The 17722-nt window shown below is 52.0% G+C and overlaps 1 protein-coding gene across 3 annotated transcripts in view; it reads left to right on the top strand.

The window, feature by feature from the left end:
• RSBN1L (round spermatid basic protein 1 like) overlaps window positions 1–13712 on the top strand; it is a 395874-nt gene extending 382162 nt beyond the window's left edge. For all 3 annotated transcript variants that reach the window (XM_085654005.1, XM_085654004.1, XM_085654003.1), the window contains one exon: window positions 12152–13712. In XM_085654005.1, the coding sequence (XP_085510131.1) occupies window positions 12152–12799 (648 nt within the window). In that variant the 3' untranslated portion in view covers window positions 12800–13712. The remainder of the gene's footprint in view (window positions 1–12151) is intronic.
• The last annotated feature ends 4010 nt before the right edge of the window (window positions 13713–17722 follow it).

Genomic DNA, 17722 nt, shown 5'->3' with positions numbered 1-17722 from the left:
AGGACACGTTCCCAGCCGGCCGGCCTGATGTAGTGTCTTCGGCATGAAGAAAAATACAATCCTTCGATAAGGGCCGGCCTGAACCGGTTCTCTCCAAGCGAATAACACCTCATAACTAAAACATTACATTTGACCTAGAAGCATCCCAAGCTGCCGGAGCAGAAAGAAAGATGGAGTCTCTCCCGTTTGAGGCCTACCAGGCCTGAATTCAGCACGGCTCCATGAAATACCCTCACTACAGGACAGGTTATCCCTAATACTAACGAATCTATCCCCTAGGCTATGTGTGCAAGCCCTGATCTATGGGGAAGAGCACAGGATCATGTCGAAGTGCCTAGTAAATAGGCTCCATTCACTACTCTAACCCTTTAGACTTGAATGGTAAGAGACTGAAGTCACATTCACTCACTTCTCCTCACAAGAAGGCCGGGAAAATCGAGCAGAACAGAGACCGACCCCCGTACTCTCCTCGCCTGGTCTCACCATGGCCTGCAATAGTGTCTCCCACTGATGCGCTATAGGCATCTTCCTGAGGCCCAGTATGTCCTCCCGTGAAAGAGCCATCCCCTCCGCCTTGGCCCACACTAGGAATGATCCCCGCCACGCGCGCGCATGGGGCGGGTCAGCCGCTTTGCATCGCTTAGTGAGCAGTCGCTTCGCCACCACCATCCCCAGGTCAATAAACCGGGCGGTGGTTTTCGTGGCGGGAGTCCTGCGGAAAAGATGCAGCAAGTAGGTGCGCCATTCGAATGGGATGGCATGCCCTGTGCATGCGTAGTGTCTCGTGTACCACCTGCCAGTACGAACACAGCGCGGGACAGTTCCATAACATGTGGACCAATCCGGCATCTAGTTCTGCACGAGGACAGCCCGCGTCTGCACGATGGAAATATCTGTTAATGGATTCGGGCGTGAGGTACGCTCTATGTAAAATAAACAATTGTATTTGGCGGAAGCGCATGTTCCGGGGAATCTTTGTCGGACCCTGCAACACTCCGCTCCATTCTTTATCAGTCAGGGGTCGGGCCATATCCGCCTCCCACTTACTGCGCAGTGGGGTCAAGGTGATCGCTGCATGTGCGCGCAGGGAAGCCGCGAACCATCTGACCAGGTGCCTCCCTCGCCCTATCACATAAAAGTATTGTATCATGAGATGCTGCTCTGGTTCCTCCCGATGATCTCCCCATCGATTCGCGAGCGTCTCCACCAGGGACCAGTGGCGAAGGAAGTGGCCAGGCGGGAGCCCCGTCTCCTCCACCAGAGAGGCGAACGGGAGGAGAACACCATCTCGGTAAAGGTCCCCCATAGTTTGTATATCTGCCGGGGTCCAGTCCGCCAGCTCCAGGGCACTAAGCACACCCAGCCCACTGGGAGAGCCCTCAAGCGGTATAGCCAGAGTGTAATGGGTACGGGCCCGCGTAAGGTAAAGAGCGCGCCGGTCGCACTTATATGCCACCACCATAAGGAGGGGCACAGGCCTGACCGTTTTCGCAGCCGGGTGGAACAGATTGAGGAGACAAGCCAGAGGGAGGGGGAGCGCCGTGGTCGCCGTATCGTCCCGCCCTCTATCGGCTAACCACCGGGCTATCCATTGCAGCTGTGTGGCCAGGTAATAATGCTCAAAACACGGCATCGCAAGGCCTCCCTGGTCAGTGGGGAGATATAGCTTAGGCAACGCGACTCAATGACTGGCGTTACCCCATATAAAGTCCCGGAGGGACCGTGTGAGAGTTGTGAAGAAGGAAGCCGGGATATAAATGGGCAAATTAGCGAAGTAGTACAGCAGCCATTTTGACCAGGGCAATCCGCCCGTGACCGCCAGAGGGAGGGTGCCCCAAAACCACATCTGGGCCCTGACCGCTGTCACCGCCCTGCCCAGGTTGCCCTCCACGAGGTCCACAGGTCGTCTATATATCTGGATACCCAGGTAACGGAAGGTGTCCGGCTGCCATTTAACCTGTACACCTCCAAGATGGTAGCTCGGGTCCTGGGTGTCGGCTTGAAACACGTAGAGGCATGATTTAGCAGCGTTCACCCTGAGGCCCGAAAGAGTGGCGAAGTCTAGTAGAATTCGCTCTAATTCAGCCGGGATGTGTGCCACATCCCTGACAGAGACCAGCAGATCGTCCGCGTAAAGCGATACCTTGTGTCGCGTCTCCTAATGGAATTCCAACGGCCAGCACCTTGCGAAGCGTGGCGGCAAGGGGTTCTATTGCCACTGCGAACAGGAGGGGTGAAAGCGGACACCCCTGCCTGGTGCCACGACATATCCGAATGGCGTCCGATATATATGGCCCTATTCTCACCCTCACCGTGGGATCCTTGTACAAGAGGGCCGCCATTTGTAGAAACCCGAGGCCTAGCCCAAAGTGCGATAGTGCCGCTACCAAGTAACCCCACTCCAGGCAATCAAATGCCTTTTCAAGGTCTAGGACCAGGCAGCCCGCCCTAGGCCACGGCCTCGCACTGTCATGCGCCACCCGGAAAAACCACCCCAAGTTAAGAGAGGTGCTACGCATGGGGACAAAGCCATTCTGGTCCCCATGCACGAGCACCGACACCACCGGGGCCAGTCGTTCCGCAAGCACATTAGCCAGAATTTTATAATCCACGTTAAGTAGAGCGAGGGGACCATATGATCCCAGGCTGGTGGAATCCCGCCCAGATTTGAGCAGGGACACCAAGTGGGCCTCTCGCATAGAAGCAGGCAAGGTGCACTCCTCAAGGGCCGCAATGTAAAGAGCATGCAACCTGGGTACCAGTGCTTCCCGGTAAGTCTTATAGTATTCGGCTGGGAGCCCGTCCGGCCCCGGCGCCTTCCCAGAGGCCAGAGCGGACACCGCATCCCCGATCTCCTCCCCGGTGAGGGGGCCTTCTAGCGCTTCCTGATACTCCTCAGGTACCGTGGGTAGGCAGGCATCCTCCAAAAACCTATCCAGGTCTTGCGCCTGCCTGCGCCCCGTCAAACTGTATAGGGCCGCATAATGTTCCGTCATTACCTAATGTATTACCCATTGCGTGTGCACAAACGACCCATCAGGCCTGCTAAGTGCATCTATCGGCGCATGAGCGGACTCCCGCCGGAGCAGCCAGGCCAGCAATCGTCCCGTCCTATCCGACGTGGCATGGACGCGAGCCGATTGGGCAGCATAATTGTGGCAGCATAAGCACTCCAGCAGCTCAGCATGGCGCGCCCAAAGTCGCATCAACCGCGCCAAGTCAGGACCCCCGCCCTCACCATGACGCTCACAAGAGAGAAGGCGCAACTCCAAACCCGCAAGCGATAGCGCGAGCCGCCGTCGGATATTCCACGTCGTACCCAGACAGTGTCCCCGGATAGTGGATTTGTGGGCATCCCACTCTGCTAACTCATTACTCGCCGTCCCCTCGTTCAGGTCAAAGAATTGTTCAATCGCTGTGCCTAGGGAAGCGCGAAATTCAGCGTCCTCCAAGGCCGCCGGTTGAAGCCGCCACGTAGGGACAGGGGGCCGCACGGCATCCCATACTAGACGCAGCCCAAGAGGGTTGTGGTCTGAATGGGTCCGACCCAGATACTCCGCCTGTCCCATCGGGGGAGTCAGAGAATGAGAGCCCACCACCCTGTCTATACGAACGTGTAGGTCATGCACCGCTGAGTAATACGAGTAGACGCGGTCGTCAGGGTGTAATGTGCGCCACAGATCGTATAACGCCCAGCGCGACAGCCAGTCGTTGAGAGTTCGCGCATTAGAGACCGCCTGTGTGTTGCGAAGGGGCGGAAAGGACCTATCCAGTCGTGTGTCTAGGACAGAATTGAAGTCCCCACCCAATAGCCAGGGGAGACCCGCAAATGGCGCCAGCACTGCGGACAAGTGGGCCAAAAACGACGTTTGGTCGACATTCGGGGCGTAGACGGAGCCCAGTAACATATGCGGACCGTTCAGCTTCCCGCGGACCGCCCAGCTGTGTCAACCACTACCTCCATGCATGTGAACGGAGTGCCCGCCCTCATCCAGATTAATGTACCACGAGCATGTGCAGAATACGTGGTCCCAAATAGCTGAGCGCGCAGCCGGTCGAGCTCGGGCTGTGTCATGTGAGTCTCTTGGAGAAGGGCAATGGCCGCCTTATGCCGCTGCAAGTAAGCGTAAATGGAATATCGGCATGCAGGGGTATGCATCCCCCGTATATTCCATGTGATTACATCAGTGGCAGCCATCTAGAGCGGTTGAGATCCACCGCGGTCACTGGGGCGGGGGCAGGTTAGATGGTGGGGCGAATATATACTCTACGTGTCATGTCAGTGCGCTGACAGAACCCCCCCGAGCAAAAGAACACTTACGAACTGCTGTATGCATATAATAAAGAACGGTAACAGCAAAACTACCAGGGCAAACCCCAAAACAGGCATTCGTCCAAACTGCAAGCGAAAACGCTTATCAAGCAAAACTGAGCCAGTGAATGACTAACGGGTGCATGATGTGATTGCAGCTAAGGCAACCTGCACTTTTTTGCTGCGCTACCCTCACATTCACCTGGCGTGCCTCTGATAACACCAGTGGTGCAAAGCGTGCGTGAGTGGCCCCGCCGCGCCGTCCGACGCTGACCCCCCACTGCATTCAACCCCCCCCCCACACACACCTCAGGGGGCTAAAGTTCCCATCCCCACCCCATCCACCTAGCGGGATCTAGCAGTCTTGTGCATGTCCACGTCCAACACTGCACCACATCTTACAGGAGGAAAGGGAGAGACCCCCCCCCAAACTGTCTCCACTGCATCCTGCCCCAGTTAGACCGGTCCTCAATCCAGCAGTTGCCACCGCCCCAGCCCCCTGGTCTCATACAATATGGTCAGCAGTTTGGGGCGACACCCGCGGGAGGACCTGATCATCTGAAAGTACGGTGGACGGGGAAGACTATCTGCTAGCCTCGGATTCACTGGGTTTATGACCAGCTGCCGCACCCCGGCTGCTCGCAGACCCCAGGGTCGCCACCGCTTCCAGGGCTTCCTGACGCTTTTGTCTCATCATTTCCGGGCTGGGTGCCACGGAGGGGCTTGGCCCCGCTGCCCTACGGGCCTCCCTCCGCAGTCGCCGTCGTGGTGTCCTCTCCTGGCGGCGATTAGCTCCCGGGTCCATAGGTCTCCGGCCCCCGCTCAATCCTGCCTCCTCCAGCCAGTCCCAGAAGTCGGATGGGGCATCGAAGAACCGGGTCCCGTCTTTCGTAATCACTCTGAGACGTGACGGGAACAGCAGGGAGTATGGGATCCCCAGTTCCCGCAACGGGTGCTTCACCGCTAGATAGTTACTTCTCCGTTTTTGGACTGTGGAAGTGTAATCCGGGAATAGCATCACCCGACCTCCGCCTACTGTGATGGCGTCCAGCTTCCTGGCCTCACGGAGCACCACATCCCGGTCTCGGAAGTTGAGGAGTTTGAGGAGAAAGGGCCGTGGGCGCGCCCCGGGCTGAGGCTTCTGCGCCGGGACCCGGTGTGCGTGCTCCACCACGAACTGCTGAGAAAGCACCCCCGGGGGGAGGATGTCGCGAATCCACCCTTCAACGAACTGCTCCGGATTCTGCACCTTACGGCAGACCCACCACTCGGACATTATTGGGCCGAGAGCGCCCTTCCGCATCCTCAGCACGGTCCTCCAAGGCATGGACATGGTCGATCAAGTCCTGCAAGGCCGCAGTGTGGTGGTGCACCACGGGGTGGACCGCCTGGAGCGTTTGGCGCTGCTGGGTGACAGAATCCGCCAATTTATGATGGTCCGCGTGAAGGAGGGTGAAGTCCACCGTGACTTTATCCGGAACTCCAATGAGGCCCTAGTCTGCTCCATTGTAGTACCCAGACGCTCCACCGCCGCCAGTACTGTGTCCATTTTCGCCTCCAGCGCCGTCGCCGGGAGCGTCATGTCATTGTCCCGACGCCCAGGTGTGGCGCCCAGCTTCTCCGTCTTTGGCCGGCCCACGGCCAGCTTGTTCCGTAGTCCGCCCATGGCCAGTTGCTGTGCGGAATGCATTCGATGCCAAAACCCGTCCCCGGCGCGCTGACCAGTCGCCTCTGTCCGCCCTGCCGAGGTGCAACGAACAGATCACCACAATCTCCTTGCTGGTGCAGGAATAGGGGGGGGGGTGCCGGGGGGGTAGGCAGAGACCCCCCCGGGATGACTCGGGCTCCTGCTGCCCAAAACCCACTTCTCGGTACCTGCCAGGCCCCGGGGCCGCCGGTGTCACCTCACAGCGCCCATGTCATGGACCGGTATCCCTGGCTTGGCACCGCTCCTCCAACACAGCACCTGCGCCCCGCAGCTGTCAGGAGAGTCACTATGTTAACTCCACCGCCAGTGCTCTCTGCGCCCGGGCCACTAGCGAGCTGGTCGCTCTTCTTTTATCGCCAACGGCATCTACATGGCTGCGCGGTCCGGGTATGGCCTCGAGCGTCGTCCAGGGCCAGGCCTTCTACACCATCGCCCCCAGCTGGAACGCCCCCTGAGTGCACGGGGTGCTCAGGGGCGCGAGTCACTCAGTGCGCCAGCCTCATGTAGTTGCTCACCAAACACCGCCACCAGTCACGTTTTGGGCCAAGTCGCTCCCCTCAGCCTCCTCCGCCGTGTGCCACTGGCGCCGGTTACAATGGACAGGACACCAGCCACCAGTCCCGCAGGCCCCTGGACCTCAATGCTATGTCCGTCAGGAATGGGGCGGCCTGACACTCCCCAGTCGGTCGCTGCAGCAGTCGCCGCGCCTCCCACGATGCCGCAGTCCTCAATGAGGGCCACTTCACTCCCGGGCCCTCCCGCCGCGACTGACGCGCCCTCCGAGGTACTGGGGATAGGCCCACGCCAACTCACCCGGGCAGTTCAAGCAGGAGGGGAAGGCGTCCAGATCACTCCACCCAGCTCAAAGGGCCAAGATCGTCCGTAGGGCCTCTGGGGCGGCCTCACCGTCCTGTTCCGCGGCAGCACTCTGCCTGCGCAGGGCGCCCGGGGCCTGCAGTGAGCCTCGGTCTCGCTCGGATGTGCGCCACCTGCTGTGCCACTTCAAGCCTGCCGGCTGGATCTCCGCAGCAGCAGGCAGTCACCAGGGTCTTTGCTGTCCTCTTCCGTCAGCCTCCATGCCCCTGACGGCCGATCGCCGCCGCGATTCCACCAGCGAGAGCACCGCCCCTGCGGCCTAGCTGCCTCGTGGCAAGCCGCGAGCTGTGGTAGCTCCTGAGGCCGGCTGAGGTCGCGGCCTCGCTTCTCGCCTCCTGCCGGCTCCGGTTTCAGCACGGCTCGGCCGGGACCTACAGGCTGTCACCAGTTCCGAATGCTGCCCCAGAGATGCGGGAGGAATCTGGCTAGCGGCCGGCAGCGTCTGTCGCGGCCACCCGCACCGCAAACAGGAGATTTGCCAGGATTCTGGCACCCGATGAACGGAGCTTCACGCTCCGACGTCCATCTCACTAGGGCGCCACCTAGCGCCCCCATCAGCCTTCTCTTTTAAAGTGCCCTGTTGTAAATGGATTTCTAAAGGGCATTATTCATCTCTTTCCTCCTCCTCTGTTCATAATGCCTCAGTGGGACTTGAACCTGGTCTTAACCTATCTTTTGTGCGCTCCCTTCGAGTCTCTTCACAACTGTCCTCTGAGGCTTCTCGCTCTGAAGACAGCTTTCCATGTTGCCATATCCTCTGATCGCAGAGTGAGTGAGCTTTAAGCTCTATCCTCCAAACCTCCTTTTCTGGCTATTGATCCAGACAAAGTGGTTCATCGTACGAGGCCCTCTTTTCTCCCCAAAGTGGTTACCTCTTTCCATTTTGGACAGACCATCACTTTTCCCACCTTCTTCCCACCCCAACACCCTTCCAAGGAGGAGAAGAGACTCCACCGTCTGGACCCAAAAAGTGCGCTGTCTCTCTATCTCAACCGCACAAACAATTTCCAGGTGGACGATCAACTCTTTGCTCTTTGATGGCTATGTGGGCGCCAAGAATGGTCAGGCTGTGCAAAAATGTACCATCTCTCGTGGGTTGTCCTATGCATTAAAATCCACTATTCCCTGGTGAAAAAAGAAGCTCCAGTGGGATTGCATACCCACTCTACCAGGGCTACGGCAGCTACTACTGCCTTGGAGTCCCGCTCATTGACACCTGTCAGGTGGCCACGTTGCCGTCGCTGGACACATTTACTAAACATTATTGCCTAGACAGCCAAGTCCAGAGAGACGGCTATTTTGGCCGTTCTGTTCTCCAGGATTTTCTGGTGTGAACTTACTTTGCAGACCCTCCACATTGCTGGGGTATCTATTCTAAGGTAAGGAATCTATAACTAATAGTCTCTTTCGGTAACTATGTATATCTAAGAGACATATGTTAGTTATAGATTCCTTACCACCCCACCCATCCTGCAAACTTACTTCTATGGATAGGGACTCCCTTCCAGGGCCCGAGTTATGTGCACCAGTGGTCAGTGTCCTGCATGGCTCTGCACTTCTGGCGTGGAAAGTCGTGTCAGAACTGACGTCAGTGCGCAGGGGCGGCGTATAAGTAGACATCGCAACGTCATCCTGGCGACCAAGACAGCGGACGTGGAGTCGACCAACGCCACCTACTGACGTGCTGGGGTACTCCTAAGTGAATAATTCTCCGGATCCAGTCTGATGCCTGGGGGTAATTCTAAGTTAAGGAATCTATAACTAACATAGGTCTCTTACAGATACTTTGTTACCGCAGTTAAGTAACTTGTTCATCTCTGCGCCTCCCTGAGTTTCTGGGAGCCAGAGCAACCCCGCTCAATGAAAACAATTTTATGAGGCTATGAACCTCATATATGGGCGGCCCGTTCCCTGTGGCTTGCCTTCTGGCACCACGAGTTTGAAAGAGGTCCCTACTGAATCAATGCCAGCCCCATTTCCAGTCGGGCCCCTTGGATCCACAGATTGTAATTGTATTTATATACCGCTTACCACCCCTGACAAGGCACTTTTCAGCAAGTAGCACACTACTCCAGAAACAAAAGGATTAGTGGTGTATTAATATGGGGAAATAGAAGTTGTTAATTTAAGCGGTGGACATGTGAGTCTGTTAGTTTGATTGACCGTGTTAAACCTGCTGTCTAGGACAATATAATTTACCTGCTCATCTCCAGAAATACCTTGTATACTCTTTGATGCATCGGTTATGTTATGTTAATGACATTTTTAATGCGCAGCTATTACCCGGAGGTGTCCTGGCACTAGCTACGTCTCCAATTAGGCAAGAGCGGGCGGAAGAATTTATTGGGTAAAGAGCCAAGTTTTTAAGCCCCTCCTAAAGGATACAAGATACGTGGCATTTCTCAAGTAGAACGGCAAGTCGTTCCAGGCTTTTGCCGCGCAGTAAACAAAACTTCTGCCACCCCACCGGGCTTTTTTTGTGCGTGGCACTAAGATCAACTTGGCCCCCAGTGAACGCAATGTTCTTTTCGGAGTATACCAATGGAACTGCCGTTTTAAATAGTCTGGTGCTGTACCTTGGAGCGCTTTAAAAACCAAACAAAGGGCATTAAAACGCACTCGACTCCTTACCAGAAGCCAGTGCAGTTTTTTGATTTCTTTGGATATAGGGGAAAACCTCGACGTGCCAGTGAGCAGTCTAGCAGCTGCATTCTGCAGTAGTTGGAGTTTGTTTAGGAATTCTATGTCAAACATTTAAATAAAGACTGTTACAGTAGTCCAGCCTCGCCATTACAAGAGCCGTGACCACCGTTTGCCAGCTACCCAGAGGCAAGAACAGCAGTATTTTCCTGAGCATTCTCATCACATAAACAGTTTTTGATGCCACTGAATTTACTTGGTGACCAAAGGTGGGACTCTTATCCACTACACTCCCAGGTTTTTGACCTTTTTTAAAGGCATAGGGAGAGTACCCATCGAGTCTGGCCACCATTTCGATGTCCAAAAGTTAGTGTCATTGCCAAACAGTATGACCTCAGTTTGGCCCGTATCAAGTTGTAGGCAGTTCTCTGCCATCCAACTGATATCATGCAGTCTTGAAAGCGTTCTTCCATTTCCACCTCCTTGCCTGGTAGCAGAGATACCACAATTTGGGTATCATCCACATACGAGGTGAGGCCGAATCCAAATGCGCTAATAATGGGGGCCAGAGAAGAAACATACACATTAAAAAGTGTCAGACTGAGAGAGGACCCCTGTGGTACCCCACAGGGCAGTGCAAAGGGTTTAGACTGGTTATCTCCCAGAGTAACAATTTGTCCTCTATCAGAAAGAAAAGATCCCAGGCTTTCCCATGGATCCCGCATGCCTTTAGACGGTCCATCAGGATGTCATGATTGACCGTATCGAAGGCGGCAGACAGATCTAATAAAATTAGAGCTGCCCTGCCACCCCGATCAACGGCTTCCCTGATCTCCTCTGTGGCTTCAGTACTATGTCCCTCTCTAAAGCCATATTGAGAGGGATCCAAAGTGTGTTTCTCAGCTAGGAAGGTACTTAGTTGTCTATTCATGATTTTTTCAAGCAGTCATAGCCGCATACATACAAAATGGGGAACACTCCTCCCTCATTCTCATTCCTGTAGTTTAGACCTCAATGGAGGGTCTCAAAAGGGTAATTCCTTCTAGAGTTCCCCCACCTGGGTATGTAATCACAGTGTAGTCCTTGCTAGGGTCATGGCACCACCCTGAGCCTATACACTCTTGCCCTCTCCGGGAAAGTATCTTTCGTCATAGCCATAACCTACCTACCTCTCTCTCTCCCTCCAGTGAGTTTCAAGCAGTCAAGCTACAAGAACCCTTCATTCAGGCCCACAAGGATAGGGTTGGTCTTAGAACCAAGCCAAAGTGGTTTCTCCTTTCCATCACAGGTAAACTATAGAGCTCCAAGTCTTCTTCCCTCAACCAGACTGTGTAACAGGAAGAGTCCTGCACATCCTTGATGTCATATGGGCTCTCATGTACTACATCGACAGGACCATGTCCTTCCATAAGGCTAACCAGCAGTTTGTAGCCTTTACTAAACTCCACATGTGCCAGCCTATTTCTAAATGCCATATTGTCAATTGTATAGACAAATGCATCCAATCTTGGTATCATAAAGCCAAAAGCTTGTTACTCCCAGGGTACACTCTATATAAAAAAAAAAACCCCAGCAAACATGGTCTTCCTTGGCAATATCCCTGTAGCTGATGTATGCAAAGCACCTACATGGTCAACCCCACACACTTTCACCAAGCAGTACTGAATGGATATCTTCGACCACCAACTAGAAATGGTTGGCCAAACAGTTCTAAGGACTTCTGCGTCATGTAAACTCTAACCACAGCTTATAGGAGGATACTGCTTTACAGTCTATGGAGAGCATGTGTATCTACCGCAACACATGCTACAAACTTAAGTGCTACTTACCCTGTAAGCATCTGTTTGTAGTCCTGTTCGCTCGCATGCACCCATCCTCCTCAACGAAAGTGTGTGGCTCTACTTGCAGATCTTAGTTAAGTAGCTTCATTTAATAGTACGCAACTGCACCATACGGCTTTCACTCGCCACTTCATACGTACTCTCACCCACTGGGTGGAAAACAACCTAACATGTAGTCATGCGCATTGCGTGCTAAGGGTGGAGTGTCAGTGCATCTTGTGAATCGTAAGCCCTGCTTCAAAGAAAAAGAACTTGCAAATGTCTGAGCCAAACACTAGATGTTAGGAATATGTAGACCATGTGAAACCACAACACTACGAACAGATGAGTACAGGGTAAGTAACATTTTTCGCCTTGACTGAGCAATGGAAGGCCAAACACTCACTCAAAAGAAAAAGTCCTTAGCGCATCCATGTGTTCACATATTACACCACTGTTTTGAAGATAAAACGAATTCCCCTTTCACTCATACGCAAGCCATGTATAATGCAAACATTAAACACTCCACTAACCTCTCTCGACCAAACGGCACAATCCATGGTACTCCGACTTCCACAATAGGGCGCTCAGATTAAGTGCTATAGTGCCATATTAATGCTGGTAAGTGCTACACAGCATAACTATTCAAGGTATTCATTCATGACTGATAAGAGAGTAAATAAAGTTAATGATAGGTCCTTTCAGAACATCATGTGTTGATTGTATTTTTTTATGTATACTTATGTAGGTTTCATTGGCACTATGGAGTGAACATGTTTCTTACTCTTTTCACAGTGTGTTCAATGGGTTGATGATGCGAAACTAAACCAGCTGCGAAGGGAAGGAATTCGATATGCCAGGATTCAGTTATATGATGACGACATTTACTTCATTCCTAGGAATGTTGTCCACCAGTTTAAGACTGTGTCTGCTGTATGCAGCTTAGCTTGGCACATCAGGCTCAACATGTACCATCGGAAGACTGAATCGTCTCCAAGAAACGGTAGTGCTGAAGAACTGGGTGTGTCAGCAGACAAAGGATGTATAAGTACTGTGGATGAAATCGACAGCAAAATCTCTAATATCAACAATACCTCTAGTTCATCATTTTCAGATATCCACCTTATGAAAGATGTACAGAATTTACAACCCATAAAACTTGAACCTATTTCACCTCTTCAACTTGGAGAGCAGTTCATGAATGTTAAACTTCCAGAACCTGCAGTGGTAACTAATGACCGGGGTTGTCAGGATGTTGAAAGAAATCCTGATCATGTTGAAGATTTAAAAATCAAGATTGAAATGAACTCAAAATTGGGCCTCAATAATAAAGACTTGCGGAATGACCTATTCCCTAAAAGTCACAGAACTCCAGAGGATACGAGGCAGCAAAGTTCAACAAACCCAAGTCTGCATGCACAACCTGATGACCTTTTGTGCTGAAATGTGTACATATGGTTTTAGAACTTTTTTTATTGTAATAATGTAAAGATACATTAATTTTGTGGCGCAAGCTTAGGACTTGCTCACAAGTCTGTTACAGAAAATAGTTTATGTAGCTTTGTAACATTCCTCAGTGCCTGTCCATAACTGTGAAATATCAAAGCACTTAGGGCCAGATGCACTGTAAACAATGCAGGTTTAACATAAAAGAAGTCTTTAAATACATTTTGAGTTTTAGACTAGAGCTGACATTAACATATATATTTTTTGTAAGATGAGCCAGAATTCTTTTTGACAATTCCAGGCTTTTCCATAGAGCTTATTTATACCAATTTTCATTTTAAACGTGTCAGCACTGTAGTGTAAATAGCTTTTTTAAAATCTTTTTAGTGTGATTTATACTGAAATGTGAGCCGCTTAATAAAGGTTCAACACAAGATTGTTTTTTTTTTTTAATTTTGGGGTTTGAAGAAGCTCCTTTCAAATGTAAATTCGGATCACTTTTGTTCTCTTTTGCTACTGTGTGCTGGTGTACTGTAGCATGGTAGAAGCATCATTTTCTGTTCAAAATTATATTGACTCGGAATTTCGAGATTCCTTACTATGAGATGTAGTCAGAAGTATTTTTCTCTCAGCTGGAGCATCTGTGATGATGGAAAGCCTTGCACTAGACAAGGCCCTAAATGCAAAGGGCAGCAAAAATATTTGTTTGAAAATCCACATGAAACCGAATAAGTAACAGTGTTTGGAAGTTACTAAATTTGCTTGTGTATTAACCGGACAACGCTGGGGGATCAATGCACCAAAATCATTGTCTAAATATCTGATTCCCCCATCCCTTAATTTTGTGGCCAATGATGATGGGTTGACTATGCATCATTTACATGAATCAATAAATGCATTCCAAAATTAATATAATTGCAGCATTGACTGTAAAGTTATGTGCAGATTTAGTAAGCAGAGAACTAAACTAATATCAAAATATTAAACATCTGCTATAAGATTGTTTTTTCTGTTGATGGCTCAGAAGCGGCGTTCCAAATGTTCTGTAAATATTTATTTTTCTGTTATTTGTTCTCCAGTAGGGAATTATGTCCAAAGCAAAACTTCTAAAAGCGCGATTATATTTGCATATAAAAAGCATGTTGCTAAAGGATAGTTGCATTTTCAGTGCTCCCAATTTTTTTGTGGTTGGGAGTATCTTACCATGCCAACTTTGTCAAATAGAGAAAAGATGTGTTCGAGGCATATGAGCTGCAGATCTATACACTTTTGCATAGATCGCCATCTGGTGTTGGGCCCGGATGTTTGCAGTTTGTTTTTCTTCTTGGACAGTCTTTGGAAGTTACGAGTTCGGTGACTCCTCCTTCGGTCCGTACTGCGCATGGGCTTCGGCTCCATCCTCAGATTGTTTTTTTCCGCCATCGGGCTCGGATGTAATACTTCGTGCTCCGGCTTCGAACCATTCCAGTTCGACCTTCGACGAAAAATCCTCGTCCATCGAGATTCTTTAGACTAAATCGACTTCTTCATCTCTCTCTTCGGCACTTCCTCGATTCCAGACATCGGCGGCGGCCTTCGGGCCTATCTCGACTCCGGTCTCGGCCGATGGAAAGGACTCCCTTTAAGAAGTGCCCGAAATGTGGGTCTAAATTTCCCCACACCGACCTCCATCAGGTGTGCAACCTCTGCCTCTCTCCCGAACACGAGGCCCGAGACTGCCCCGCCTGCAAGTCTTTTCGCTCGAAAAAGACTATTCGGGATCGACGAGCTCGACGCACCATGGCGTACTCATCGACCTCGGCTCCACCTGACATCTTCGGAGAAGACACCGGGGCTTCGGGACAGCAGCACACCGAGCAGGAGGAAGATATCGTCAGCGCTTCCGAGGCCGACGACTCCGACGTGGAGGAGATCCCACCGGCGCAGAGGGTCGTGAGTACTCTACCCCCTCCCCGCCCCGCGCCCATACCGAAAGAGACTCCGGTTGCCCCTTCGCCTCCTGGCCTAGGGAAAACCAAGCATACTGCTTCCATCACCCCACCTTCGGGCCCGGTGAAAAATCATCACAAGTCTCCTGGCGGCTCGAGCTCGAGCCAGCCTCCTAGTGGCGCCGACAAACATTCTTCGGCGCCGAAGAAAACAAGTTCCGTTCCGAAGCCATCGGTGTCGAAACCTGGCCTCTCGGTGCCGACCAAACACAAACCCCTCGGCACCGACGCTTCCGTGTCGAAGCCTGCCTCGGCGCCGACCAAAAAATCGGACACCCCAAGAAAGCACGGCGCGGCCAAACCGACAAAGCCTTCGGTTCCGAAAACGTCGGCACCGATGGACGAATCGGTGCCGGAGGAGCTTTTCGCACCGGATCCTCTTCAAAAGACTTTAACAAAGGATCCAAGGACCGGACACTTAATGTTGTCTGTCAAGAAAAGACCTTTGGATAAACCAACTCCTCCTCCACCACCAAAACGGAAGGACTCTGCCACATCCCCGTTCAGAGTACCCTCCCCACCACCTCCTCCTCCTCCACCACCTACTCCACCACCTCCACCCCCTCCATCTCCTCCCCCACCTTCTCCACCCTTGCCTCACCGGTCTCCAACACCATCTCCAGACCCTGATGACCACGGAGATCCATTCTATGATCCCACAGATGCCCCGCAGGACCCCACTCCTCCGGGAACACCTGACCCATGGGAGGACTATCACAATCCCGATGTCCCAGATGTGCCTCAGGATGATCTCTATCCATCCAGACCGTCTCCACCAGAGGACTCCCTGGGGTTCCACCACCTCTTACAGCGGGCGGCACATTACCATGGGGTGGAATTACACAGTGATCCAGTTGAGGAAGACTTCCTACTTGACACATTCGACATAGCAGATAAATCCACCGCTATATTACCCATGCTTAAAGGGGTGACCAAGCATGCTACAGAGGTTTTCAAAGACCCCGTTAGAGCTAGGGTCTTAAACCCCAGAATAGAAAAAAAGTACAAGGCAGCCCCCACGGATCCTGTCTATATTAAGGGACCTGCGCCCCTAGACTCACTAGTGGTCTCCACAGCTAGGAAGCGCTCCAACTCTCAGTCATCTGGTGAGGCCCCACCACCTGATAAGGAGTCCAAGCTTTTAGATGCGTCAGGCAAACGCACTGCCTCCCAAGCCGCCAATATGTGGCGCATCGCCAACACACAGGCGCTGCTGGCAAGGTACGATAGAGCGCACTATGATGAGCTGGAGGCTCTCATGCAGCATCTCCCGGACAAATATAAGAATAAGGCTCATGAGCTAATACAAGAGGGGAAGATTATTACCAACACCTCTATCAAATGCGCACTTGACGCAGCAGACACGGCGTCCAGGGCTATAAACACCAGTGTCCTGCTTCGCCGTCACGCCTGGCTCAGAATTTCAGGCTTTAAACCAGAGGTCAAAGCATCTATTTTAAACCACCCCTTTGACCAACAACACTTGTTTGGCCCAAAAGTAGACGAAGCCCTGGAAAAAATGAAGAAGGATACAGATACGGCGAAGTCTATGGGAGCCCTGCAATCTCAAACCCCTAGACGCTCCTTTCGCCGTTCCTCCTTTCGAGGCTCTGGCAGAGGTTACTCTTCCGATAACACCTCCACTTCCTACAAGTTCCCTCCTCAAAATACCTTCTCAAAGGGCTACCAAAGAGGTGGATATCGAGGGAATAATAATAAAGGCAGGGGCAAAACCAACACCGCCCGTTCTGCCACACCGCCCACACAATGACTTTCCCCCGCTCCCCCCAGACCATTCCACTCCGGTCGGGGGCAGACTACAGGACTTCCTTCACACCTGGAAAGCCATAACATCAGACAAATGGGTAACCCAAATTATTCGGTCAGGGTACTGTCTCGAACTAACTTCTACCCCCCCAAATATTCCACCCAGACACCGTGCGATGTCACAAGAACACACCACACTTCTAAAACAAGAGGTACTCTCCCTCCTGCAAAAACACTCGATAGAGCAGGTACCCGTCGATCAGCAAAATCTAGGGGTCTACTCTCTGTACTTTCTCATACCGAAGAAAGACGAGACCCTACGGCCTATTCTAGACCTCCGGCCTCTAAATGCATACATCCATTCAGACCATTTTCATATGGTAACTCTTCAGCAAGTTCTCCCACTCCTCCGTCAGGGAGACTTTCTCACTACACTGGATTTGAAAGACGCATACTTTCATATCCCAATACACCCGGCTCACAGAAAGTACCTCCGATTTGTGGTGGACAACCAACATTATCAGTTCAAGGTTCTCCCCTTCGGGGTCACAACCGCACCACGGGTGTTTACCAAATGCCTGGCAGTAGTGGCAACACACCTCCGAAGACAAAACATTCACGTCTTCCCCTACCTGGACGACTGGCTCATAAAAGCCGCGTCGTCCTACCACCAGTGTGTACAAAATACAAACACTACCATACAACTACTCCACCAGCTAGGCTTTACGGTGAATCACCAAAAGTCCCACTTGATACCCTCTCACACAAAGCAATACCTCGGTGCCACTATAGACACCTCAAAAGCTATAGCCCATCCCAACTCCGCCAGGATCGCAAGCATGCAAGCCCTGCGCCAAAAGTTCCTTCTTCAGCACTCTCTCTCAGCAAGAGTGTTCATGAAACTAATAGGGATGATGGCGTCTTGCATTTTCATAGTGCCTCATGCAAGACTTCACATGCGTCCACTTCAAGAGTGCTTGGCACGCCAGTGGAACCAGGCCCAGGGACAGCTGACGGATCTGGTGTTGGTGGACGGTCGCACCCATCGCTCTCTGCAGTGGTGGAACACCACAAACCTTTCCAAAGGGCAACCGTTCCTGGACCCGGTTCCTCAGGTGATTCTAACAACGGACGCATCGCTCTCCGGCTGGGGAGCGCACCTATT

Source organism: Triturus cristatus, chromosome 4_1, assembly GCF_964204655.1.
Source record: "Triturus cristatus chromosome 4_1, aTriCri1.1, whole genome shotgun sequence".
In the NCBI taxonomy this organism is placed as follows: domain Eukaryota; kingdom Metazoa; phylum Chordata; class Amphibia; order Caudata; family Salamandridae; genus Triturus; species Triturus cristatus.
The sequence above is the reverse complement of the archived record's forward strand: the minus strand, read 5'-3'. Positions and strand labels throughout refer to the sequence as shown.